Genomic DNA, 27,938 nt, shown 5'->3' with positions numbered 1-27,938 from the left:
ATCAAGTCTCTTACTGGTGCCCCGAGCCTTGTGAAAAATAGAAAATACAGCTATCATCTAGACAGAAAAAGCGCATTCTAGTGGCACTAGTTTGCTGGTTCCAATTCCAGAGGTTCCTAGACCTGTTCTAGTGCCTGTACCACTTTCTTTGATTCTGTGAACAACCACTGGATCTTACCAGCAAATTCCCTTTTTTCCTTAAGCTAGGTGGAGTTTCAATCCCATTAGGTCTGCTGCTCAGATGCTCGGTCCTGTCCCACTCTTTGTGACCCCATGGACTGTACCCCACCAGGCTCTGCTGTCCATGGGATTCTCCGTGCAAGAACACTGGAGTGGGTGCCATTTCATTCTCCAGGGGGTCTTCCCAACCCAGGGATGGAACCTGCATTTTTTACATTTCCTGCATTGGCACATGTATTCTTTATCACTAGCATGACCTGGGAAGCCCTCAATCCCATTAGCTCCAATCCAATTCAAACTCCATCGTTTGCAAACCCCACCCCCATATATGTGTATGTGTATATATATATATATACACACAAACAAACAGATAACAGATACAGGATTAAATACTGAAAAAAAGCAAAATTAGTTCTAATTTTTTCTGTCAGAAGCATGAGACCAAATTAATGGTATTATTCATAAAAATATGAGGATTAGAAACATTTTATGGGAGATGATTGTGTTGCAAGATGATACTCAAATAAACATTTATTGTAAGATATTGAGATTAATAAAGATGGAGCCTTAGGGAGAGGTCTCAGGATGAGATGCAGGTAAAACATACACTTACCACTTGGAACTAGGAGGTAAAATCAGTTTACTAAGGCAGTACACTGGGCTTTTACAGTGTAATGAGATGATCACTTCTTTTCATTTTGTATGTATTTTATAGAATTAATATGAAATTGTTACTAACATACATATTCTTCATTGCTATAATTTGACAATTAATTCAAATTAACTGTATTTTTATTTCTATGACAAAGGTTAAACAAAATCAAGGCCAAAATAATATTTAACGCAAACAATAGCATGTGCCCCCAGAGATGGAAATGGTAACCCACTCCAGTATTCTTGCCTGGGAAATCCCATGGACAGAGGAGCCTGGTGGGCTACAGTCCATGGGGTCACAAAGAATTGGACATGACTAAGGAATAATTACGGAGAAGGCAGTGGCAAACCACTCCAGTACTCTTGCCTAGAAAATCCCATGGACTGCAGCCTACCAGGCTCCTCTGTCCATGGGATCGCTACTAGTCAGACACGACTGAGCGACTTCACTTTCACGCGTTGGAGAAGGAAATGGCAACTCACTCCAGTGTTCTTGCCTGGAGAATCCCAGGGACGGTGGAGCCTCGTGGGCTGCCGTCTCTGGGGTCACACAGAGTCAGACACAACTGAAGCGACTTAGCAGCAGCAGCAGCAAGGAATAATTAAAAAAAGATGTTGAAGTCAACAGAATAAAGAAAAATAAATCCATGGGTTTCAACAGATTATTTGGGATGTTTCAAAGATATATAAGAAAAAATTCCTCAGTGAGCTCTGAGCCCAAGCAGTCTGTTGCCACATCTTCAGTTCAGTTCAGTCGCTCAGTCGTGTCCGACTCTCCGCGACCCCATGAATCACAGCACGCCAGGCCTCCCTGTCCATCACCAACTCCCGGAGTTCACTCAAACTCATGTGCATCGAGTCGGTGATGCCATCCAGCCATCTCATTCTCTGTCATCCCCTTCTCCTCCCACCCTCAACCTTTCCCAGCATCAGAGTCTTTTCCAGTGAGTCAACTCGTTGCGTGAGGTGGCCAAAGTATTGGAGTTTCAGCTTTAGCATCAGTCCTTCCAATGAACACCCAGGATTGATCTCCTTTAGAATGGACTGGTTGGATCTCCTTGCAGTCCAAGGGACTCTCAAGAGTCTTCTCCAGCACCACAGTTCAAAAGCATCAATTCTTCGGTGATCAGCTTTCTTCACAGTCCAACTCTCACATCCATATGGGAAAAACCATAGCCTTGACTAGACGGACCTTGGTTGGCAAAGTAATGTCTCTGCTTTTTAATATGCTATCTAGGCTGGTCATAACTTTCCTTCCAAGGAGTAAGCGTCTTTTAGTTGCCACATCTTATTGGTCACCAAATATGTTTCTTCTAACAACTACTAAATGTTTGGCCTTGACTCTAGTACAAATGTTTCAATTATGACTCTAGTTCTTTGTCTTTTTTTCTTGTCTTCCTTAAAGGTCTTGATTCACTTCTTCACTGTGGTAGAGGAAACATGGGGTAGGAAAGAAGTAATTATAAAACCTAATAAACACATGTTTTCCAAGTTAAAAAGAACAGTAGCATGTACCGTAAATGTTTCTGGATGTAATTACTTCAAATAATAATTTCATATATCTAAAAGAATGTGAATGAGGATCAAGAAGAAAATATCCTACTGATGTGTCATTACAGATTTAAAAAATAATTAGGAAGAGGAGAAATTTGATTGCTAACTCATTCTCAAACTAAGTCAAAAGTGACTTAAGTTTTTAAAATTTTTCCTTCGTGAATCCCATTTCTGAGTCACATGACAGCATATCTTTCACTTTTCTTAAACATTTTAGGCTCAGAGTCATTGTTATAGCAGTGATACATTTGAAGACAGAGAATTTTACCGTATAGGACTTCTCTTTAAGAGATAAGAAACCTCTTTCCCAGAAAATTGATTAGGCCAGTAGGTGATGAGGTGGCTGTGATAATTATGATACTGTGCCATGCCCTCAATGATCTGAATCCTCAATTTGAATTTTTCACAAAGAACTTTTGGCAGCAATCTTGTAACTCTTGCCAAGAAGAATTTTCCCTGGTGGCTATTCAAATTAGCGAGTTAAACAAAATGAGGTATTAAATATTCAAGTTTCTTTAAAATATCTGCTTCAATGAATTCATGTATTTTCTTGACTCTTGAAATAGAAATCAGATTTTTCTTTTTGTGTGTAGCAGAGCATGAAAAAGGCCTTCTCCACGTGTGCTTCTTAAAGCATGGTTCTTAATTCTGTATGAGTACCGGCTGAAACGTGTTAGATACACAAACTCCCAGGCTCCATCTCACATCAGGCAAATTAGAACCTATGGAGGTACAGCCTGAAAATCCACATTTCTTAAACCCTGCCCTCTGAGTGATTCTCATGAGAGGCAAACCCATACTCTATAAAGATTGATTTTTTGTTTTAATTTTAACTATTTTATTATATGTGGTAGTGTCGGTCTTCTCCGCGCTTGGGATCTCTGCCACATCACGCAGCTTCTTTCACTGTGGCGCACGGACTCTCTAGCTGTGCTGCGTGCGCTCCGGCAGTTGTGGTTCACAGGGTCTCTGGTTGTGAAACGCAGGCCCCAGGGAGCATGGGTTGTGGCACTCGGGCTTAGTTGCGCCACAGCATGTGGGATCCTAGTTCCCCGACCAAGGACTGAACCCACATCCCCTGCATTGCAAGTGAAAAATCTTAGCCTTTGGATCACCAGGGAAGTCCCCAAGATGGATGTTAACTGCAGAATATTTTCCCTTCTCTAGATGACTTTAAGTTCAGGAATCTAACCCATATTGAAGTTTTTCAAATTTAAAAAGTATTGAAGACTACTGTCGCTATGTCTCAGAAAGAAAGACTAGGAAACAAGTCTTTTGGGATATCTTCCTATTCCATGACACATGTTCCCCTCTCTGAGAAGTTTTCCCGGCTACCAACGGTGAGACCCTGGGAGTCATGCTGGTGTAGTATACCTTAATCTTTGGTCATGCTTGATTGGGTCAGGGTAATACCTAATCCAGGTGGGCCAGTAAATCTCAGTCAACCTGTTTCTCTCAGTTGAACTGAGAAAGTAAAAGAACTTAATAGTTGGCAACTGTCACCTCAAAGCTGAGAATGAAGTTCACTAACTCTTGACATCAATGTCCCTATTCCCATCCTTAACTTAGGCCTGAGATAAGAGAAGGTATTTCAGCTGTGAAACCAGAACAAAACAGCTACAGTACACACACAAAAAATTTTTTTGAACTTAAAAATAATATAAATAAAGTCTCAATATGAGTTGAAAGACACAGTTGAGGACATATCCAGAAAGCTGAGTAAGTGGACAAAGATACAAAAAATAGGGAAAGCAACATAAGGGGACACAGAAGTTTCAATATACAAATAAATGGAGTTTCAGAAAAATAGAAATCTCGATGAAAAAAATCTAGGAAATTTCTCATATCTGAGGGACACAATTTTAAGGATTGAAAGGGCCTCTGAGTGCCCAGGACACTTGATGAAAAGAGTTCTACATGAAAACACATCTCATGAATGTATGGAATACTGAGGACAGCTAGAAGATCAGAAAACAGATGTATCATAAGGGTAAATATAGGACAATCTGATTACATAATAGTTGCTCAATAAACTGAATCAGATTGGCTTTGCACTTTGAAACAGCAATCCTATAAATTACAAGGAATTAAAACAATGCCTTTGGAATTCTGCGGAAAAAATGTTTCCTAAACCTCTATATTCAACTAAGTTATAAACAAAGCAGAAAAGTAGAATAAAGATATTTTCAGACCTCTATGATCTCAAAAAATCTTACATCCTATGCACCCTTTCTTGGATAATTATTTGAGACAGTTCTCCAACACAGTAGTGAATGAAACCAAGACAAAAAGGAAGAAATGGGTTATAGGAAAGAGGATCTCTAACGTAAGAGATGGAGAAGGCAATGGCAAGCCACTCCAGTACTCTTGCCTAGAAAATCTCATGGACAGAGGAGCCTGGTGGGCTGCAGTCCAGGGGGTCGCTACTAGTCGGACATGACTGAGTGACTTCACTTTCACTTTTCACTTTTACACATTGGAGAAGGAAATGGCAACCCACTCCAGTGTTCTTGCCTGGAGAATCCCAGGGACGGCGGAGCCTGGCCGGCTGCCGTCTATGGGGTCGCACAGAGTCGGACACGACTGAAGTGACTTAGCAGCAGCAGCAGCAGCCACATGTAAGAGAAAGTCTTAGATCCCAGGGGGATATCTGGACGAGCATAAAAGGCAATGAATTCTAACAGACCAAGTCAGAAGACTCCAAGAGAGAGACTTGTTCATGAAGATGAATTTGACAGAACACTTGAGTTGCCTGAATATCTTGAGAGCGTATTTAGACACTTGGACTTGAATTAGTGATGGATACATAGAAAATGAAGAAGTTTTGTTTTTTAAGTGAAAACAAGACAATGATCAACTTCAGTTTGCTGAAAAAATGTAATCATTGTTTACTACACTGCTTATCTCTGAATAGCAATCATTTTGTCATCACAGTGTAAACACTGAATATTGACCTAGCCAAAGTATAATTTAACACTCTTGGAGGATAAAAACTAATAATAACCCAAGTCTCCTGTGTCTCTTGCATTAGCAGGCAGATTCTTTACCACCTGGGAAGCCCCTTATTATATTACAGAAGTCTTATATCATCTTTTTAAAAAAAGCTCTGACTGCACTGGGTCTTCATTAGGGCAGACGGGGCTTCTCTTGCTGCAGTGCTCAGGCTTAATTGCCCCCACAGCATGTGGGATGTTAGTTCCCCAAGCAGGGACCGAACCCACATCCCCTGCATTGGAAGGAAGATTCTTAACTAGTCCCAGTCTTACATTCTCTTGATGATCAGGGCCAGTTACCCCTGACAAATGGTGACCCTCCCCTTTCCTGCTGATTCCTGGACACAGGAAGCCAAGAACACAAGTGGCAGTTTTCACTTATAGTTCAAAGGCCCCTTTGGTGGGCCAGGGTCTGTAAACCTGCAAAGCCCAGAATTATGGGGGTAGGAATCCCTCTGTGGGTCATGAGAAATGATAATCAACGTGGCCATTTATGCTTCCACCCCTTCATTCCCAAGCCATAAACAGAAACCTGATTCAGTGAAGTACACGTATTGTATTTCACAGGATGTCACTCCATCCTTGCAAACTATGTGCCAAGCTGGCATTTCAGTTGTAACTTCAGCAGGTCTTTCCAATGTGCTCTCAGATCTGCTATTTCTGGGTGATGTGAGAGGTGATTCAACCAGTAGGTCCCATCGTCTTGGGCCCCCTCCTGCAAGTTCCTTGCTGTGAAGTTGATCCTCTGGTTATTGGTACACTGTGAGTGATTCCATGCTTATGAGTCAGGCATTCCATAAACAGTATCATAATGGTGCTGGCTGAGACTGCAGGCTGGAAAGGTAAAGCTGTACCTGGAATAAGTTTCTTTTCCTCAGGATGAATCACTGGCCCAGTGTAATAAACTTGAATCCAAGCAACCAGTTGGTCTCTCAAGGAATATTGCCATATTGTGAGCTCAACATTGTTCTCTGTTGCTGACAGACCAGACATTCAGAGGAGGCGATGATTATTGATTATATAGGCCTTGACATGTGGGACTTCATCCTACTGGGTTCACGCCTGGACTCTACCTCTGACACCATGATCACTGCATTCATGCACCCATTGTGCCAGTTCTGGGATTCCTGATGGTAAAGACTGGCTAATGTAGACTGGTTATTTTATCTACTTGGTCATTAAGGGCTTCTTCCACGTTGGATGGGCCTGCATATGCCACAGTTGTAACTGAAGGGCCATGATGACTTTTTTTGGTTTCTAGTTTAACTTAGTTTCTTCATCCAACAGTCCTCAAAATATCTGGGCGTTCTCCTCTCTCCAATGTATAGTCACCTGAGTTAAGTGGCTGAAGGTCCCGTTGGGAAGGCACTAAAAGAATCTTTACCATACATTTCCCCTAGGGACCTATTCACCTTTTGAGTTAATAATAATTGGGGGGTCTGAAAATTGGCTTAAGTCCAGCTGGCTTAGAAATTGAGCAAAGGATCTCAACTTTTTATTGGAGCAACTGCCCCCAGGCTTCTCTCACCTATTCTTGCATTCTTTTGATTGTATTAATACAAAGCAGCTTTGGGGCGCCACATTTATTTGTCCCTAGGGATGTTATTTGGCTAAATCATCCCCACAACTCCCTTGTAGATTAAGTTTCCTTAGGGATCTCTCCAAATTTACCATCATATTCTTACTTGTTTTCTCCTGGGTTCTGGCAGTCAGGTGCCACCAACGAGCCTCTATTGTTTCATCATCCCGTCATCCCCATTGCCACTGATGAGCCGGGTTCTCTGACTCCATTTCCTACCATCAGCCCAGTCTACAGAGAACAGCCAATATTGATCCTGGAGATGCTGACACCCATCCCATGGGCAAATTACCCATAGTTTGGTATTTTGTGATGTGACTTCTAGACCCTTCTGTGGAACACAATCCTCTGGTGGGTCTTCTTACTTCACGTATTATATATATTCCAACATGCTCATTTCCCTGATACTTTTTTTTAAATTAATTTTCATTAGAGTTTATTTGCTTTACAATGTTGTGTTAGTTTCTGCTGTAAAGCAAACTTGAATCAACTGTACATATGCACATCTCCCCTCTTTTTTGGATTTCCTTCCCATTTAGGTCACCACATAGCACTGAGTAGAGTTCCCTGAGCTATCCAGTGGGTTCTCATCAGCCATCTGTTTTATACATAGAATCTCTACTGTATATGTGACAGTTGCAGTCTCCTAATTCATTCTACCTTCTACTTCTCCCTCGCTGTCCATGTTTTTCATAACTTCTGTGTCTCTATTTGTTTCGTAAATAAGATCATCTTATTCCTCTGATGGGCTTCCCGGTGGTGCTACTGATAAAGAACCTGCCTGCCAATGTAGGAGATGTAAGAAATGTGGGTTCGATCCTGGGGTTGGGCAGATCCCCTGGAGGAGGGCATGGCAACCCACTCCAGTATTCTGGCCTGGAGAATCCCACGGACAGGAGAACTTGGTGGGCTGCAGTCCGTGGGGTCATAAAGAGCGGGCCACAACTGAAACGACTTACCATGCATTCTCTTATGGTTTAAATCCCTGTCACTTAGGCATTTCAGCTCCACTAAGTACGAGCCATCACTTTCTCCAGGTTTCTAAGAACCAACCATTCTTCCACTTAGGAGTGTCCTCAGGTCAACAAAATCTCGCTTATTTTATGGCTTCTGTGATCGAGCACCCCCGATCCTGCCAGAACATGCTAGCTGAATTCTTGCAGCCTCTTTGGGGTATAACCTTTATCCTGCCTTTGCAAGTACGGTATGTACCAGATGGACCTGCTAGAATATAAGCCTCGTGATTAACCTAGCATCAAGAAGAGGAAGGGGGAGTGCTCTTTGGGGGGGGCTCCTGTTGCCTCATTGAGGCAAGGACTCTGCACTCTCTTCCCACATGGGGCACAAGCTAGCTCTGAAGAGCTGGGATGGGTCACTTTAGCAGGCCAAGTCTCTTCTCAGTTCTCTTTATGAGTTTTTTTCTGATAATTTTCTCTAGAATATTGACATTTCTAAAGCTCTCCCCATGAACTCACTTGATAACAAAACTTTTATTAAAAAAATTCTTAAAAACACCAAGAGGATAAGAGGAGAGGAAATAAACTGGGAGCTAAGTAATTGTCATTGCAAAATACGTTATAAAGTTATGTTCCTGTTGATAAAGATTTTTCTGATTACCTCAATACTCTGCTACCTGCTGTTATCATATACCACAGTTGCCTAATTAAGATACTCTTCTTGGATCTTTGTTTTTTCAGCAATTTATACTATGACTGCAAGAAAAACAAATAGAATGCATTAGTACCAAGTATTCCCTTTCCTCCTCATTCTGCTAACTTGAACAGCTCTCTAGCAAACATGCATATAAATATACAATCTACAAATAGGTTTTTTTTTTTTTGCCATAGAAATAATGAGATGAACCAAATCAACATTACTGTGTAGTCACAGGGAATTTTGATGACCTGTCTTCCAAATGTGCGCAAGTGTATTCTAAGATAAGGGTAAAATAATATAAAAGTTTCACACCATATTCATTGGCCCTTTATGCCTGGTCCCTAAATTCTACTTTGCTTTTCAGTTTAAAGTCATTATGTCATTAGCTCTGCTATTGAGAACCAGAATAACCATAGGTCATTATCGCTCCTGTTTGTCATCGTCCTTCTACTGGGGTAATCCCTGGGCCTTGCGGGGATGCTCTGAAATTTTAGTTCTTGGTTGGGTATAATAATTGCTATCATTTATTGAACACCTAATATATATTACATCATTTAACTCTCAACATCACATAGATAATATTATATCCGTTACATCAATGAGGAAATAGAGGATCAGAAAAAAAAATTAATTTGCTGTTCAAAGATGCTCAACTTGCAGGTTGCAATCTAACTGACCAAAAAAGCATATGCTCTTAATTTTTTCTGAATATTGCTGCATATTATAAATGCTGCCAAAATAATCCAGCCTGGTCACTTCTTCCATTGGTTTCTGCCTGATGGGATTTAACCTTCCCCAGACCTACTATGGGGCTTCCCTGGTGGCTCAGATGGTAAAGAGTCTGCCTGCAATGCAGGAGACCTGGGTTCAATCCCTGGGTTGGGAAGATCCCCTGGAGAAGGGAATGGCAACCCACTCCAGTATTCATGCCTGGAAAATTCCATGGACAGAGATGCCTAGCAGGCTACAGTCCATGGGTCTCACAGAGTTGAACACAACTGATCAACTGTCAGACCTACTATCAATCAATTATGGTCTCTTCTTTTCCCTCTACTACCTCTTAAGTACACACAGATAAAGAATAGAGATGGGAAAAGAACAATGACAAATAGTTACAGCTCATTCTCATCTGATAAAAGCCCATATTGCATAAAACAACATGTGTATGTTGTTGTCCATACAGTATATATAAATATACTACATTTGCCATTAACAGCATGAAGGAAGTGAGAGCAAAGCTCTCGTAACAAAATGACTCCACATGGTAATTTGAATCCACAGGAACAAATGACAAGAATCAGAAATTATAAATAAGAAGACTGATATAACAAAAGTTATAAATACACACTTTCTCTCCTTTTTTATCTTAGCTTCATTCAAAAACATAAAATTATAAATTAAAAACTATAACTATGTATTTCTGGGTTTACAACATTTATAGATGTAATATAGATGTAATATGTAATGTCTTACTTATTATAGTAAGACCAAGAAAGGTATTATAACAATAAAAAGGAGGAAAGAAAATAGAGCTAACTAAATAGGATAGCATTTCTATATCTCATTGAAATTGTTAGTATAAATTTGAAGCTATTAAGATGTATATGGCAAGCCCTAGAGCAACCACTAAAAAATCCCTCAAAACAGTGGGGTGAAAATAAGTGAAATAAGCCAAGCACAAGAGAGCAAATAATATATGATTTCACTTATATGAGCCAAAAATAGTCATATACATAGAGACAGAATAGTAGTTTCCAGAGACTGGGGGAGGGGCAGAATTATTGCTTATGGGTACAATGTTTCAGTTGGAGTGATGAAAATTTCTGGAAGTTGAAAGTAGTGATGGTTAAACAGCAATGTCAGTGTACTTGATGCCACAAAATTGACTTAAAAATGGTTTAACTGGCCAATTTTATGTGTATGCGTGACTACAATTTTTAAAAATTAGACGAAAGAATGAAGTAGCCGTGCATGCTATAATCCGGAAGAAACTTGAAAACTTTATGCTAAGGGAAAGAAGCCAGTTATGAAAGGCCAAATGTTCTATCATTCCATTCACACACAATCCCAGAATAGGGAAATGTATTTCTGAATGAGACAAAAAGTAGATTCAGTGGTTCTTAGGGCTGCGGAGGATGGGGAAGTAGGAGGATAACAGATAAAGGAGCTTCTTTTTGAGGTAATGAAATGTTCTAAAATGGACTTTAGTGAAGATTCCATATGTCTGTGAATATACTGAAATCTATTCAATGGTACACTTTAAATTGGTGGACTTTATGGTATGTGGATTATGTCTCAATAAAGCTGCTATTTTAAAAGTTAGCAGTAAGACAAATGTCCACTATCACTGCTTCTATGTCGCACTGCACTGGGGAACCTGGTAGAGGTGGTGGTTTAGACGCTAAGTCGTGTCCAACTCTCGGGACCCCATGGACCATAGCCCGCCAGGGCCCTCTGTCCTTGGGATTCTCCAGGCAATAATACTGGAGTGGGTTGCCATTTCCTTCTTCAGGGGATCTTCCCGATCCAGGGATTGAACCCGGGTCTCCCGCACTGCAGGCAGGTTCTTTCCCAACTGAGCTATAAGGGAAGCCAGGGAACCTGGGCTAAAGGTTGAGATGGAGGGACTTCCCTGGTGGTCCAGTGGTTAAGAATCCACCTGCCGGTGCAGGGTACATGGTTTTGCTCCCTGGTCCAGGAAGATTCCACATGCTGTGAGGCAATGAAGCCTGTGCCCCGTAACTACTGAGCCCACATGCTGCCACGGCTGAAGCCCATGCCCTTGGCCCGTGCTCTGCAAGGAGGGAAGCCGCAGCAACAAAAGGCCCGCATGCCGCAACTAGAGAGCAGCTCCAGCTTCCTGCAACTAGAGAAAGCCCGGGTGCAGCAGTGAAGACACAGCACAGCCAAAAAGAAATTAATAAATACTTTGAAAAAATATATATTTAAAGGGAAATATACTGAACTACTCTATAAAACTGCAAACTTCTTGAGGACTCTGTTTTAACCTTCTTTGTATCCTTGGAAGTGCCTAGAATTCAACATTTTATAAGGTAAGCCTCAAAGAAGTTTGTGTTTAACTCAACTAAAATTGAAACCAATTTGCAGTAGATTGTCTAAGCTAGACAGTCTCTCACTTTTAACATTATTCTGTAGCCAAAGATGACCAGATATGAGATGAGTCCAAGATACAAGGGAGACCTGAAGGAACAGTGAAAGGAACACTGAAGGAGCACAATGCAGAAAGCAGGGTTTTTTTAATTCTTACAATTAATGTCTTAGAGAGGAAAGACACAATATTTATCCATGGGGTGGGGTGGGGGGATAGATTCCTATTTGAAAAGTAGACCCCCAAAACAAGACAACTCTTGGAAGTTAAATATCTGATAGCTAAAATTAAAAATTCAATACCATAACTGGGAAATAAATAGAAAAAAAAATGATGAACAAAAGGAAGGAAAATTAGAAAATCAATCCAGGAGATCCAATTTGTCTCCTACAGGATTCAGAAAGACAGAGCAGAGAAAATGAAGAGAAATAAATTATTAAGGAAAGATTATCATTCTTTAATTCCCACAATTAAAAGGATGTTTTTAATTGACAAGGATCACTAAGTGCCTGGAGGGAAGGAAGGAAGGAGAAAAGGAAAAGTAAAGTAAAAGGAATAAAATGATGTTAAGAAAATTTCACCAGGAATAAAAGATCCTAAATTTCTCAAGAAAGAGAAAAGGTCCAAATACAAGGGACCAAGTATCAGTGTTGTAGTTACCTGCTGTTGCATTATAAACCACCCTACAACTTAGTGGTTTGAAATCACACACACAAAATTTATTTAGTTCATGAATTGGCTGAAGAACTCACTTCCAACATGGTTCACTTATGTGAATGGCAAGTTAGTATAAGTTGTCTGACTGGAACTGTGGGCCAGAAGCCTCAGTTCCTCTCTGGGGTTGGTTTCCTCATGGGCTGATTGAACTTGACAAGAGATTGGAAGCCAAACAGAGCAGTGGATAAAATGATCTCTATGTGATGTGATTGTAAAAGTCTTTGTACTTAATTAAAGATAATACCAAATGATTAATAAAAAAAAAAAAAAGAATGGTGCTGTGCTCCCAAAGCAGGTGTCCCAGGAAATTGGGAGTAAGAATTTCCAGTTTATACTATCATAAATGTCAATTCTACCACATTCTATTTGTTAAGAAGTCAAAGAGCTTGGATTCAAGGAGACGAAACACAGGTTCTACCTCTTAATAGGAGGATTGTCAAAGAGTTTGGGGCCCATGTATTAAAACTGCCAAAGGGTCCTATATCCATACCTGTGAACAAGGGAATGCCATTGATTGTTACAAGAGAGATGACATGGCCCTAGCTAATTTAGATTAATCAATTTGCATCTGGAAGTGGGGTCAATTTTTAAAAAGTCCCATGAGTGAGGAGGTAGGAAGAGACTGGTTGCTATATAGTCAGCAAATGCCACCACACTGGGGGTTTTTGTATTAAGTTGGCTTTCCTATTTTTTTAAAATTTTTATCTGCATTTATTTTTTGCGGCATTTATTCCCGGGCCATAAGTTTTGTTTCTTATGGAATATCTTTTTCTTCTGTGCAGTCTCCTCTTCTGGTTTAGGAACAATCTGTTCTTTTTCAGGAAGGTCATCTCCATGGGGCAGGGAGAGCCCACATACGGGTCAGTTCGACCATGAGCTCTGTAAATCCTACACCGCATCTCAGGGGCTTCGTTCACCGGGATGTGTTCAATGACCAGAGAACTGACCTCCAAGCCCTCAAGTTCGGCATTACTCTGCCTTTTTGAGCGCGTGCAGTAGAAATTCAGCGCTGTTTCCGTGCCACCGACCCTGCGGCCAACCCCGCTGTTTGGCCCGTGCAGGCCTGCCAACTCCACCGTTATAACGACGGTATGGCACACATCGCTTCTTTAAAGTGACCTCCTTCAGATACTTGGAGGCTTTTCATATATGCCTACCCTCAATAGCTTGGGCAGTTTCATGAGTGTTCTTAAAGTGAACACGAAGATTTGAACCTCTTGATTTGCATGATTTTATGGGGTTTCTGGGTCAAGTGAATAGCATACCATTTTCAGAAGTCACCTGGGGAATATTTATAATCTAATTTAAAGTAGAAAACTGCAGGGAGTATAATCCATTGTATAGTTAGGCTTATGCAAAATATATTCAAACAAAATGCAGATTTTATAAAAAATATACAGACTAGATTGTTTGATAGCATTATTTCAAGGTCTTAAGAATGACTTTAGTAATACCATATCATTATATTATAAAGCATGAGAATTTATCATCATATCCAGGATTTAACTGAGACTTCTTTCCAGTCACTGATTTTAAGTGACATATTAAATATTCCTCATCCTGAATTTGTTCAGATAAGGAGATAAATCCTGGATGTTCATTGGAGGGACTGATGCTAAAGCTGAAACTGCAATACTTTGGCCACCTCATGCGACGAGTTGACTCACTGGAAAAGACTCTGATGCTGGGAAAGGTTGGGGGCGGGAGGAGAAGGGGACGACGGAGAATGAGATGGCTGGATGGCATCACCGATTCTGTGGACATGAGTTTGAGTGAACTCCGGGAGTTGGTGATGGACAGGGAGGCCTGGCGTGCTGTGATTCATGGGGTCGCGGAGAGTCGGACACGACTGAGCGACTGAACTGAACTGAACTGAACTGAACTGAATAGCTAGATATTTAGTTGCTATAAACTTTTATCTCCCCCCAAAGAAAATGTAGTTATAGCTTATAATGATGTTAAAAATAAAGCAAAAATAGTCAATTCTCAGGGATGAAAAATGTCTCAAGGAGGCTTTATTCATTGCTTGATGTATAATTCAGCCTATTAATCGAAGACTATTTTATCTTCTTTGTATAAATTTCCTTTCATTAAAAACTAATTGAATATTGTACAAAACTGCAGGATATAACTTTATATGACATTTATGAACACTTACATTTATTTGCAGACTAAGAAAATTAGTCCATGAATAAACCTTTGAAAAACTGAAGTAGCAACTTTTAAAAATACAGAATGCTTTGCAAGATGACTGTTTTGTTCATTAGCATTTTAAGCGTTTTAATAAATTAAAATGATTCCTTTTCAGAAAAAGTTAATGTTTTTCTATATAATGTGAATTAAAGGATAAACAGCAATTTCATACATCATTTTTTCTTTTATTTATAGAATTACCGGCAGTAGAAAAGAAAAATAAGATATGCTGTTTTGTGGTGCCAATTTGGCATATGCATTCCGGATTGGCCTCGGGGTAGTGAGGCAATTTGGCTTGTTAAAGCTAAAAAATAGATGAAAACACAGAACAACAAAAATACCCTGAGAGTGCTGCTAGACGGCAACTCCCCACACCATCCCTGCATTGGGCTAATTTTTAGGAATTGTAATCCTGTAGGTACTCTCTTTTTATTTTGCTTTGTGTTTATGGCAGTGAAGATTATGAACTGTCCCTGTGGCTACAGTTTTGTTTTGTTTGTGTGTTTGTTTCAGTATTTGCCTTCCACCACTCTAAGCTGAAGACTTCCCTGGTGGCTCAGTGGTTAAAAATCCGCATGCCAGTGCAGGAAATGCAGGTTCAGTCCCTGGTTCTGGAAGATCCCCTGGAGAAGGAAGTGGCAACCCACTCCAGTATTCTTGCCTGGACAATCCCTTGGACAGAGGAGCCTGGCAGGCTATAGTCCACGGGGTCACAAAAGACTCAGACACAACTTAGCCACTAAACAACAACTCCAAGTTCAGTCACAGTGCCCATCTGAGTCTCTGCAGGCCCCAGAGCCAAGCAACATTGACTTAGATTGGCCTGTTGGTGGTGGTAGTTTAGTTGCTAAGTTGTATCTGACTCTTGCAACCCCAATCTTTCAGACACAGGGATCAAACTCAGGTCTTCTGCTTTGTAGGCAGATTCTTTACCGACTGAGCCACCAGGGATGCCCTGGCCTCCTGGGAATACCTGGAAAGAAACCCAAGATGGACAGTTGACTCCAGAAGGCTTATCTGAATACACATCCCTAAAGGAACTGAGGAAAGCAGGAAAGCTGAGGGAGAAAGTGACCCATGGGGTTGCAGCTGATACCAACAGGGAACCTGGATCCCAAATCAAGGCACGGGAGGTTGTCTTTTATATCCCCTCATTCAGCCAGTCACTGGCGATGCACCACTCTCGGCAAGTGATAGACCCTTGGATGAGGTACTTGTCGGCAGCTGAGGGTACTTCCCCAGTTCAGACAGTTCCGAGATATCAGCAGCTAGTACGCTCAGACGGAGAAGGCAATGGCAAGCCACTCCAGTACTCTTGCCTAGAAAATCCCATGGATGGAGGAGCCTGGTAGGCTGCAGTCCGTGGGGTCGCTAAGGGTCGGACACGACTGAGCGACTTCACTTTCACTTTTCACTTTCACACATTGGAGAAGGAAATGGCAACCCACTCCAGTGTTCTTGCCTGGAGAATCCCAGGGACAGGAGAGCCTGGTGGGCTTCCGTCTATGGGGTCACACAGAGTCGGACACGACTGAAGTGACTTAGCAGCAGCAGCAGCAGCAGTACGCTCAGAAGCTCGAAGATGAATCCCTCTGCCTTGAAGAGAGGATCCGGATGGAAAATGCAGTATCCAACACACTTCACTCCTTGCTTCACTCAGATTCCTAGAGAAGGTTCTCCCTGGTGACAGCTTCTCTAGAACTGATGAGGTATGAAGTTGTTAACTAGGGACCAGAAAGGGTAAGAGAGACCTCTATTGGTACCATGAAGTTAGCAAGAGCAGGAAGCACTACCACCCTAGGGCTGAGCCAACAAATGGAATCTTTGAAACTGTCAAATCTTAGAAGCTTAGTAAAAGTGACTCTGTGGATCTGAAGCTTGGACCTGGAGACACTGCTTGACTAGTGCTGGAGTCTCTGACTTGGGGGAGGCTCTGTGGGGCTTGGACCCAAGCTTGAGAAATCTGACTGATGCTGGTGTCTCTGAGGCGGCTGTGATAAGTTATCCCCCAATTGTTGGAAAAACTGCAAACTGGGTATGTACACACACACACACACACACACACACACACAGTGGAATATTACTCAGTCTTAAAAAAGAGTGAGATAATGCCATTTGCAGCAACATGGATGGACCTAGAGATTATCACACTAAATGAAGAAGCCAGAGAGAGAAAAACACATATATGACATCATGGACTTCCCTGGTGATTAGGAATCCACCTGCTAGTGCAGAGGACACGGGTTTGATCCCTGGTCCAGGCAGATCCCACATGCTATGGAGCAGCTCACCCCTTCCAGCATAATTGCTGAAGCACAAAGCCCGTGTTCCACAATGAGAAGCCTGCACACCTCAGGGAAGAGTAGCCCCACTGGCCGCAACTAAATTGCACGCAGCAACCAACCAAGACCCAGTGCAGCCAAAAAAAATAAGTGAATAAAGATTTTAAAAATATGATATCACTGATATCACTGAATCTAAAAAACAATACAGATGAATCTATTTACAAAACAGATGCAGACTCAGAGACATAGAAAATAAACTGAAGGGCAGGACAGCAAAGAGCAACACCACGGCAGTCTCCACCGTCCAGAAGCTCGTTTTTGGTCGAGGATACTGCCACATAAACAGGACACAGTACTCCCTTGGCATACCTCAGTTAGTGGGAGATTACTGAGGCATACCTGTGGCAATAAGAAGAGAGACACATCATACCATCTGGAACAGTGGCCTCACAGAGTAAGGATCAGAGGTCTATGGGACCCTAGTTAACTTCCCTGAGAGCATCCCAGAAGAAGGAAGACTGCAGGATTCTGAGCTTTGCTGGCAGCCACCTCACCTACAGCTGCCTTCCCAACCCCTGGAGGTACCTGTTAGTTCCAGATATCTGAAAAACACGGCTGAGGAACAAGATGGCGGAGGAATAGGACGGCGAGACCACTCTCTCCTCCACAAATTCATCAAAAGAACTTTTGAACGCGAGTAAAGTCCACAAAACAACTTCTGAATGCTGGCAGAGGACGTCAAGCACCCAGAAAAGCAACCCATTGTCTTCGAAAGGAGAACAGGACTGAACAACTGAGCCTTAAAAAGTGTCCACCCACCCCCTAGTATCAGGGCGGAAATTAGACACTGAAGAGACCAGCAGACAGAAGCTAAAACAGAGGGAACCACCTTGGAAATGACAGATAGAGACGTCTAGAGACTACTCCAAGAATAAGACCAAAAACCAGAGGCAAGAGGCTTAAGCCCGAATCCTGAGAACACCAGAGAAGTCCTGACTCCAGGGAACATTAATCGATAGGAGCTCATCAAACGTCTCTATACCTACGCTAAACCCAAGGGTCAACAAGTTCCAGAGCAAGACATACCACGCAAATTCTCCAGTAACACAGGAAACTAGCCCTGAGCTTCAATATACAGGCTGCCCAAAGTCACTCCAAACCCACTGACATCTCATAACTCATTACTGGACACTTCATTGCACTCCAGAGAGAACAAATCCAGCTCCACCCACCAGAACACCGACACAGGCTTCCATAACCAGGGAAACTTGACAAGTCACCTGTCCAACCCCACACACAGCAAGGAAACTACATAATAAAGAGAACTCCACAAACGACCAGAAGAGGGAAAGGCCACCCCAAGCAAAGCATTATAAGCAAGATGAAGAAGCAGAGAAATACCCAGCAAGTAAAGGAACAAGATAAATGCCCACCAACACAAACAAAAGAGGAAGATATAGGGAATCTACATGAAAAAGAATTTCGAATTTTGGTGGTGAAAATGATTCAAAATCTTGAAAGCAAAATGGAGTTACAGATAAATAACCTGGAGAAAAGGATTGAGAAGATGGAAGAAAGGTTTAATAAGGACTTAGAGGAAATAAAAAAGAGTCAATATACAATGAATAATACAATAGATGAGATCAGAAACACTCTGGAGGGAACAAACAGTAGAATAACAGAGGCAGAAGACAGGATAAGCGAGCTAGAAGGTAGAATTGTAGAAATAAATGAAACAGAGAGGAAAAAAGAAAAACAAATTAAAAGAAATGAGAACAATATTAGAGACCTCTGGGACAATGTTAAACGCTCCAACATTCGAATCATAGGAATCCCAGAAGAAGAAGACAAAAAGAAAGACCATGAGAGAATACTTGAGGAGATAATAGTTGAAAACTTCCCTAAAATGGGGAAAGAAATAATCACCCAAGTCCAAGAAACCCAGAGAGTCCCCAACAGGATAAACCCAAGGCGAAATACTCCTAGACACATATTAATCAAATTAACAAAGATCAAACACAAAGAACAAATATTAAAAGCAGCAAGGGAAAAACAGCAAATAACACACAAGGGGATTCCCATAAGGATAACAGCTGATCTTTCAACAGAAACTCTTCAGGCCAGGAGGGAATGGCAAGACATACTTAAAGTGATGAAAGAAAATAACCTACAGCCCAGACTACTGTACCCAGCAAGGATCTCATTCAAATATGAAGGAGAAATCAAAAGCTTTACAGACAAGCAAAAGCTGAGAGAATTCAGCATTACCAAACCAGCTCTCCAACAAATGCTAAAGGATCTTTTCTAGACAGGAAACACAGAAAGGGTGTATAAACTCGAACCCAAAGCAATAAAGAAAATGGCTACGGGATCGTACTTATCAATAATTACCTTAAACGTAAATGGGTTGAATGCCCCAACCAAAAGACAAAGGCTGGCTGAATGGATACAAAAACAAGACCCCCATATATGTTGTCTGCAAGAGACCCATCTCAAAACGAGGGACACATACAGACTGAAAGTGAAGGGCTGGAAAAAGATATTCCATGCAAATAGAGACCAAAAGAAAGCAGGAGTAGCAATACTCATATCAGATAAAATAGACTTTAAAACAAAGGCTGTGAAAAGAGACAAAGAAGGAAACTACATAATGATCAAAGGATCAATCCAAGATGAAGATATAACAATTATAAATATTTATGCACCCAACATAGGAGCACCGCAATATGTAAGACAATTACTAGCAAGTATGAAAGGGGAAATTAACAATAATGCAATAATAGTGGGAGATTTTAATACCCCACTTACATCTATGGATAGATCAACTAAACAGAAAATTAATAAGGAAACACAATCTTTAAATGATACAATAGACCAGTTAGACCTAATTGATATCTATAGGACATTTCACCCCAAAACAATGAATTTCACCTTTTTCTCAAGTGCATATGGAACCTTTTCCAGGATAGATCACATCCTGGGCCATAAATCTAGCCTTGGTAAATTCAAAAAAGTTGAAATCATTCCATGCATCTTTTCTGACTACAATGCAGTAAAATTAGATCTCAATTATGGGAGAAAAACTATTAAACATGCCAACATATGGAGTCTGAACAACACGCTGCTGAACAACGAACAAATCATAGAAGAAATCAAAAGAGAAATCAAAATATGCATAGAAATGAATGAAAATGAAAACACAACAACCCAAAACCTCTGGGACACTGTAAAAGCAGTGCTAAGGGGGAAGTTCATAGCAATACAGGCACACCTCAAGAAACAAGAAAAAAGTCAACTAAATAACCTAACTCTACATCTAAAGCAACTAGAAAAGGAAGAAATGAAGAACCCCAGGGTCAGTAGAAGGAAAGAAATTGTAAAAATTAGGGCAGAGATAAATGCAAAAGAAACAAAAGAGACTATAGCAAAACTCAACAAAGCCAAAAGCTGGTTCTTTGAGAAGGTAAATAAAATTGACAAACCACTATCCAGACTTATCAAGAAAGAAAGGGAGAAGAACCAAATCAATAAAATTAGAAATGAAAATGGAGAGATCACAACTGACAACACAGAAATACAAAGGATTATTAGAGAATACTATCAGGAATTATATGGCAATAAAATGAATAACCTGGAAGAAATGGACAAATTCCTAGAAAAATACAACTTTCCAAAACTGAACCAGGAGGAAATAGAAAATCTGAACAGACCCATCACAAGCACGGAAATTGAAACTGTAATCAAAAATCTCCCAGCAAACAAAAGCCCAGGTCCAGACGGCTTCACAGCTGAATTCTACCAAAAATTTAGAGAAGAGCTAACACCTATTCTACTCAAACTCTTCCAGAAAATTGCTGAGGAAGGGAAACTTCCAAACTCATTCTATGAGGCCACCATCACCCTAATCCCAAAACCTGGTAAAGACCCCACAAAAAAAGAAAACTACAGGCCAATATCACTGATGAACATAGATGCAAAAATCCTTAACAAAATTCTAGCAATCAGAATCCAACAGTATATTAAGAAGATCATACATCATGACCAAGTGGGCTTTATCCCAGGAATGCAAGGATTCTTCAATATCCGCAAATCAGTCAACGTAATACACCACATTAACAAACTGAAAAATAAAAATCATATGATTATCTCAATAGATGCAGAGAAAGCCTTCGACAAAATTCAACATCCATTTATGATAAAAACCCTCCAGAAAGTGGGAATAGAAGGGACATACCTCAACATAATAAAAGCTATACATGACAAAACCACAGTAAACATTATCCTCAATGGTGAAAAACTGAAAGCATTTCCCCTAATGTCAGGAACAAGACAAGGGTGCCCACTCTCACCACTACTCTTCAACATAGTTCTGGAAGTTTTGGCTACAGCAATCAGAGCAGAAAAAGACATAAAAGGAATACAAATTGGAAAAGAAGAAGTAAAACTTTCACTGTTCGCTGATGACATGATCCTCTACACAGAAAACCCTAGAGTCTCTACCAGAAAACTACTAGAGCTAATCAATGATTACAGTAACGTTGCAGGATATAAAATCAACACACAGAAATCCCTTGCATTCCTATACACTAATAATGAGAAAATAGAAAGAGAAATTAAGGAAACTATTCCATTCACTGTTGCAACGAAAAGAATTAAATACTTAGGAATATATCTACCTAAGGAAACAAAAGACCTATATATAGAAAACTATAAAACACTACTGAAAGCAATCAAAGAGGACACTAGTAGATGGAGAAATATACCATGTTCATGGATTGGAAGAATAAATATTGTAAAAATGAGTATACTACCCAAAATAATTTATACATTCAATGCAATCCCTATCAAGCTACCAAAGATATTTTTCACAGAACTAGAACAAATAATCTCACAATTTGTATGGAAATACAAAAAACCTCAAATAGCCAAAGCAATCTTGAGGAAGAAAAATGGAACTGGGGGAATTAACCTGCCGGACTTCAGGCTCTACTACAAAGCCACAGTCATCAAGACAGTATGGTACTGGCATAAAGACAGAAATATAGATCAATGGAACAAAATAGAAAGCCCAGAGATAAATCCACGCATCTATGGACACCTCATCTTTGACAAAGGAGGCAAGAATATAAAATGGAGAAAAGACAGTCTCTTTAACAAGTGGTGCTGGGAAAACTGGTCAGCCACTTGTAAAAGAATGAAACTAGAACACTTCCTAACACCATACACCAAAATAAACTCAAAATGGATTAGAGAGCTAAATGTAAGACCAGAAACTATAAAACTCCTAGAGGAGAACGTAGGCAAAACACTCTCCGACATAAATCACAGCAGGATCCTCCATGACCCACCTCCCAGAATATTGGAAATAAAAGCAAAAATAAACAAATGGGACCTAATTAAAATCAAAAGCTTCTGCACAGCAAAGGAAACTATAAGTAAGGTGAAAAGACAGCCTTCAGAATGGGAGAAAATAATAGCAAATGAAGCAACTGATAAAGGATTAATCTCCAAATTATACAAGCAGCTCCTGCAGCTCAATTCCAGAAAAATAAATGACCCAATCAAAAAATGGGCCAAAGAACTAAACAGACATTTCTCCAAAGAAGACATAAAGATGGCTAACAAACACATGAAAAAATGCTCAACATCCCTCATAATCAGAGAGATGCAAATCAAAACCACAATGAGATACCATTTCACACCAGTCAGAATGGCTGCTATCCAAAAGTCTACATGCAATAAATGCTGGAGAGGATGTGGAGAGAAAGGAACCCTCTTACACTGTTGGTGGGAATGCAAACTAGTACAGCCACTATGGAGAACAGTGTGGAGATTCCTCAAAAAATTGGAAATAGAACTGCCATATGATCCAGCAATCGCACTCCTGGGCATACACACCGAGGAAACCAGAATTGAAAGAGACACATGTACTCCAATGTTCATCGCAGCACTGTTTATAATAGCCAGGACATGGAAGCAACCTAGATGTCCATCTGCAGACGAATGGATAAGAAAGCTTTGGTACATATACACAATGGAGTATTATTCAGCCATTAAAAAGAATACATTTGAATCAGTTCTAATGAGGCGGATGAAACTGGAGCCTATTATACAGAGTGAAGTAAGCCAGAAAGAAAAACACCAATACAGTATACTAACACATATATATGGAATTTAGAAAGATGCAAATGATAACCCTGTATACGAGACAGCAAAAGAGACACAGATGTATAGATCAGTCTTTGGGACTCTATGGGAGAGGGTGAGGGTGGGATGATTTGGGAGAATGGCATTGAAACACGTATGTTGTCATATGTGAAATGAATCACTAGTTCAGGGTCAATGCATGTTATAGGATGCTCGGGGCTGGCATGCGGGGATGACCCAGAGGGAGGATAAAGGGAGGAGGGAGGTGGGAGGGGGGTTCAGGAGGGGGAACTTATGTAAACCCGGGGCAAATTCATATCAATGTATGGCAAAACCAACCAATATAATATTGTAAAATAATTTGCCTCCAATAAAAAATAAATTAATTACATAAAAAAAATAAAAATAAAAAAAAACAACTTATGTGTATATAAAGTTAAAAAAAAAAAAAGAAAATAAACTGAAGGGCAAACGGGCAGGAGGAAGGATAAATTAAGAATATGGGATTAACAGATACAAACTACTGTTTATAAGATAGACAAACAACACATAACAGATAAAATATTCATTATCGTGTAGTCATCTATAATGGAAAATAATCTGAAAAATGTATGTATAACTGAATCACTTTGCCATACACCTGAAACTAACACAATATTGTAAATCAACTATACTTCAATTGAAAAAAAAAAGAAAAACTGCGAACTGAAGTTAGCTACTGTTATAGGACTCCTTGGAAGGAAAGTTATGACCAACCTTGACAGCATATTAAAAAGCAGAGACATTACTTTGCCAACAAAGGTCCGTCTAGTCAAGGCTATGGTTTTTCCCGTGGTCATGTATGGATGTGAGAGTTGGACTGTGAAGAAAGCTGATCACTGAAGAATTGATGCTTTTGAACTGTGGTGCTGGAGAAGACTCTTGAGAGTCCCTTGGACTGCAAGGAGATCCAACCAGTCCATTCTAAAGGAGATCAATCCTGGTGTTCATTGGAAGGACTGATGCTAAAGCTGAAACTGCAATACTTTGGCCACCTCATGTGATGAGTTGACTCACTGGAAAAGACTCCGATGCTGGGAAAGGTTGGGGGTAGGAGGAGACGGGGACGACGGAGAATGAGATGGCTGGATGGCATCACCGACTCTGTGGACATGAGTTTGAGTGAACTCCGGGAGTTGGTGATGGACAGGGAGGCCTGGTGTGCTGTGATTCATGGGGTCGTGGAGAGTCGGACACGACTGAACTGACTGAACTGAACTGTTATAGGAAGGGACCTCTGCTGTCAAGGTAAAGTGCTGTAAGGGTGATACTCACAGAACTTAAGCTCTCATAGGTAGAAAGGGTGACTTCCCTCTCCTTCCTGCAGGCTTGGGTTCTCCATCTAGGGCCCCGATGGACAGAGCCCAACAAAGACCCAGCTGGCAAAGCAGAATGTGGTTTGCAGAGTCCCAGTTCCAGCACCTCCGAGTGTAAACAGATGGGCTTGGAGAGAAGAGCAACAGCTTGATGAGTACAGAAATGCATAGGGCGGGTTAGAGGACTGATTAGAGACACGTTCCTATGTGGACACAGGTTTTGGAATCAGCAAGACTCAGGTTAAAAGTTCTGTTCTTCTGCTTGGTGGTTGTGAAATTTGGTGATTATCTTAATTTTCTGTTTCAGTTTCCTCATCTGTAAAATGGAGCTAATAGTATCTGCCTCATGGAGTTGTTTTGAGAGATAATGTCTGTAAATCACCTGGCTTTATGGCAGTTTGTCTGGCTAGTGGTAGTTGCTCAGTAAATGAGTTGTGATTATTACCCTGGAAAAGTTTGAAGGCAGAGACCCCTGTGGGTTACAATTGTTGCAGCACAGGATTTAAGTGTTAAAAAGTGAACTAAACTTGTGGTAGTGGGAATAAAAATAATGAGATAGACGGAAGAGCCCTTTGAAATAAAGGATAAGAAGAACTCAATGAGTGGATGTCAACACATTTGACATTGATTCCCATGGAGGATGAAAGAAGGGAGAAATCTTAAAATAGGTGACTTATTCAAGTAGTCTCCTTATTCAAGTAGAAATGCCCATGTCTCCTTGTGAAAACCTTGTACTGCTTTGTGCCAGCCTAAAGAGATGACTTCAGTAATCAAAGAAATACTTATTAAGCCAATGTGGAGGTACTGAACCATCAATTATTTATTCAGCAGCTTACTTTTGTTAAGGGTAGTCAAAGTTGTGTTGAATTTGGTATATATTGATATATGTATGCTTCTGATGGCATGGTAAAGTTAATACAGCTCATTTGAAAAGCAATATAGGATAGTTATCAAAAATAGTTTAAATGTTTATTGGTTTTGCACTCCAGGAGTCTTGTTTGAAAAATCTCATGGACAGAAGAGCCTGGCAGGCTACAATCCATGGGGACGCAAAGAGTCAGACACAACTGGGCATGCATGCTGTTGACAGTACTTTAAACATTAAAATTCATCAAAAGAAGTTAGGAAGGTACAGAGTATGTCGATAACCTTGGATGGTAATCTTAAGGGCAGCTACTACTGATCCATGAAGTGTCCTTCGGCAATGAAATTGGTTTGACCCACAATGCCATGTTTAATGTGCCCTTATCCTTACTTTTGACCCCAAGTCCTGCAAAGGAACTGATGACAGGTGCTCTGTTAAGCAGTTTCGCAGCCAGGCTCCAACAGCAGGCACACTTCCTCCAGCTTCTTGTCTGTATGGTTAATCATTGCCCTGTAATTTATAAGTGTACGGGTTCTCTTAGTTAAACTGTATGCTCTCCTAGAAATTATCATGATGGATTCACTTTTTAAAAATCCCGGGATTGATGAATGGTTCAAGAAGGTGTGGTAGGGAATTCCCAGGTGGTCCAGGGCTTACGATGCAGTGCTTTCGCTGTCGATCGCCTGGGTTTGATCCCTGGTTGGGAAACTAAGATCCTGCAAGCTGTGAAGCACAGCTCCCCCCGCAAACCCAGAAGATGTGGATGATACATACAATGGAATATTACTCAATTACTCAGCCATAAAAAAGAACGAAATATTGCTATTTGCCACAACATGGATGGACCTAAAGATATCATACTAAGCAAAGTAAATCAGACATAGACAAATATATGATACCACATGAGCTGGAATTTAAAAAAGAATACAAGTGAATCTGTGTACAGAACAGAAACATAGACATAGAAAACAGACTGATGGTTACCAAAGGGGGAAGGGAGGAGGGGATAAATTAGGATGGAATTAACAGATACAAAGTACTATATAGAAAGCAAACAAGGATTTACCATATAACACAGGGAAATATTTTCAATAACCTTGTAATAACCTATAATAGAAAATAAGCTGACAAAAAATATATATAACTGAATTGCTTTGCTATACACCTGAAACTAACACAATGCTGTAAATCAAGTATACCTCAATTAAAAACATCCCTGAATGACTCAGGCCCCAGCCCTCACAAGCCAGTAGCATTAGGTCCACTCTGGGCTGCTTCCTCCTTTTGCCCTCCTGGGATTCCTTCTGCTTCTCTCATAGCAACGTGGCTTTTTTTTTTTTTCAGCTTACAAGACCATCAGCTTCAGCACAGCCTGGAAGCCTCTAATCAAAACTTCATCCTGACACCTATCATCACCATTCTTTTAGCTGTTGCTTGCTTTCAAATATCTGTTGACACTTATGAAAATGTAGGTCAAAGGAGTAGAAAGAATGCAGTAATCATTCAACATGGCCAAAGTATTTCCACTAAAAAGTTTGTTTGTGGAATTTTAAAATATTTCCCAAATTATATTGAGGGTATGGTGGGAATCTGGAAAACCTGCTTCTCTTCATAGACTTGCCTCAAATTCATGCCCTTGTAGTCCTGGCAGCCTGTCCTCGTCAGACCGCGAGAGGCACGGTCGCTTTGTTCCCTGGGTGCGTATAAGTTTGCACAGACCTTTGTTAGAGCAGTTCTTCTATAGTAATGCTGTTTCTAGATTTCTGTTCCCTTCTATACTATGAGCATCTCAAGGTATTGTCAAGGGGTAAAATGTTACCTCTACCACCTCAGGGCCAGCTGAGTCTAAGAATTAAGTTGACATGCCAGGTTAACAGGAGTAAAGTGTACACGTTTTATTTAATATGTTTACATGTACATTGGAGTCTACATAGGAAAATGAAGACCCACAAAGCAGTTAGGCTTAAGTGTTTATATACTGGGTTGAACAAAGAGTAGCGACTATGGGAAAGTAACTGAAATACATGGGAAGACTAGGGAAGATAAGCGTTACTTTAACAAGGGCTGCTGGTAAAGCTTTCTCTTGGCCTCAACTCCCCATCTCTGGGGATAAGAATGTTCTTTTCCTCCTGGTATAGGAAGGGCGTCTTTCATATGGAGTTTCATCTACTGCTTTGAAGGAGAGAAAAAGGAAACCAGAGCGCCTTTCTTGCATCTGCTCTTTTAAAAGTCCCTTTAGCTCACTATAACCAACGTGTTAAAGTGGCGTATTTTTCTACCCTTCAGTGGCATCCATTAGGTACTGAATAAATGCGTGTTGAATGTTGATTCCATTTATCTCCTTGTGCAACTCTGATACTCAGTCAGCTTCCGGTTATCCAGCTAGTGGAGGGGAGAGGAGGCTTAGGACGAAATAGAATAACTGACGGTTCTGAGATCCGAATCCCCGAGGTGACGGGCTCTGCATCTTCAGTGGTGCTGTCACAGCTCCGCACACAAACAGCTAGCCAGCTGGGAAGATTTCAGAGGAGTCAACGGGTTCAGACTCTACAGGGTGGCTGAGCTAATCACGGGAAACAGCGAAACCAGCAAGGTGAAATTTGCTCTGCCCGAACGCCTTTGCAGCAAATTCCCAGTGGTCAAATGTCTTT

At 40.7% G+C, this 27,938-nt stretch overlaps 1 protein-coding gene across 1 annotated transcript in view; it reads right to left on the bottom strand.

Moving 5' to 3' along the window:
* Positions 1–2,218: 2,218 nt before the first annotated feature.
* Positions 2,219–27,938, bottom strand: part of UTP25 (UTP25 small subunit processome component) — a 104,833-nt gene continuing 79,113 nt past the window's right edge. The window contains exon 12 of the mRNA XM_088845238.1: positions 2,219–2,258. Coding sequence (XP_088701364.1) covers positions 2,234–2,258 — 25 coding nt within the window. The 3' untranslated portion in view covers positions 2,219–2,233. The remainder of the gene's footprint in view (positions 2,259–27,938) is intronic.

This window comes from Moschus berezovskii, chromosome 17 (genome assembly GCF_049115385.1).
Source record: "Moschus berezovskii isolate FMDL1 chromosome 17, NW_MosBer_1.0, whole genome shotgun sequence".
NCBI classification, from domain to species: domain Eukaryota; kingdom Metazoa; phylum Chordata; class Mammalia; order Artiodactyla; family Moschidae; genus Moschus; species Moschus berezovskii.
Note: the sequence above shows the minus strand (reverse complement) of the source record. Positions and strands in the feature narration are given on the sequence as shown.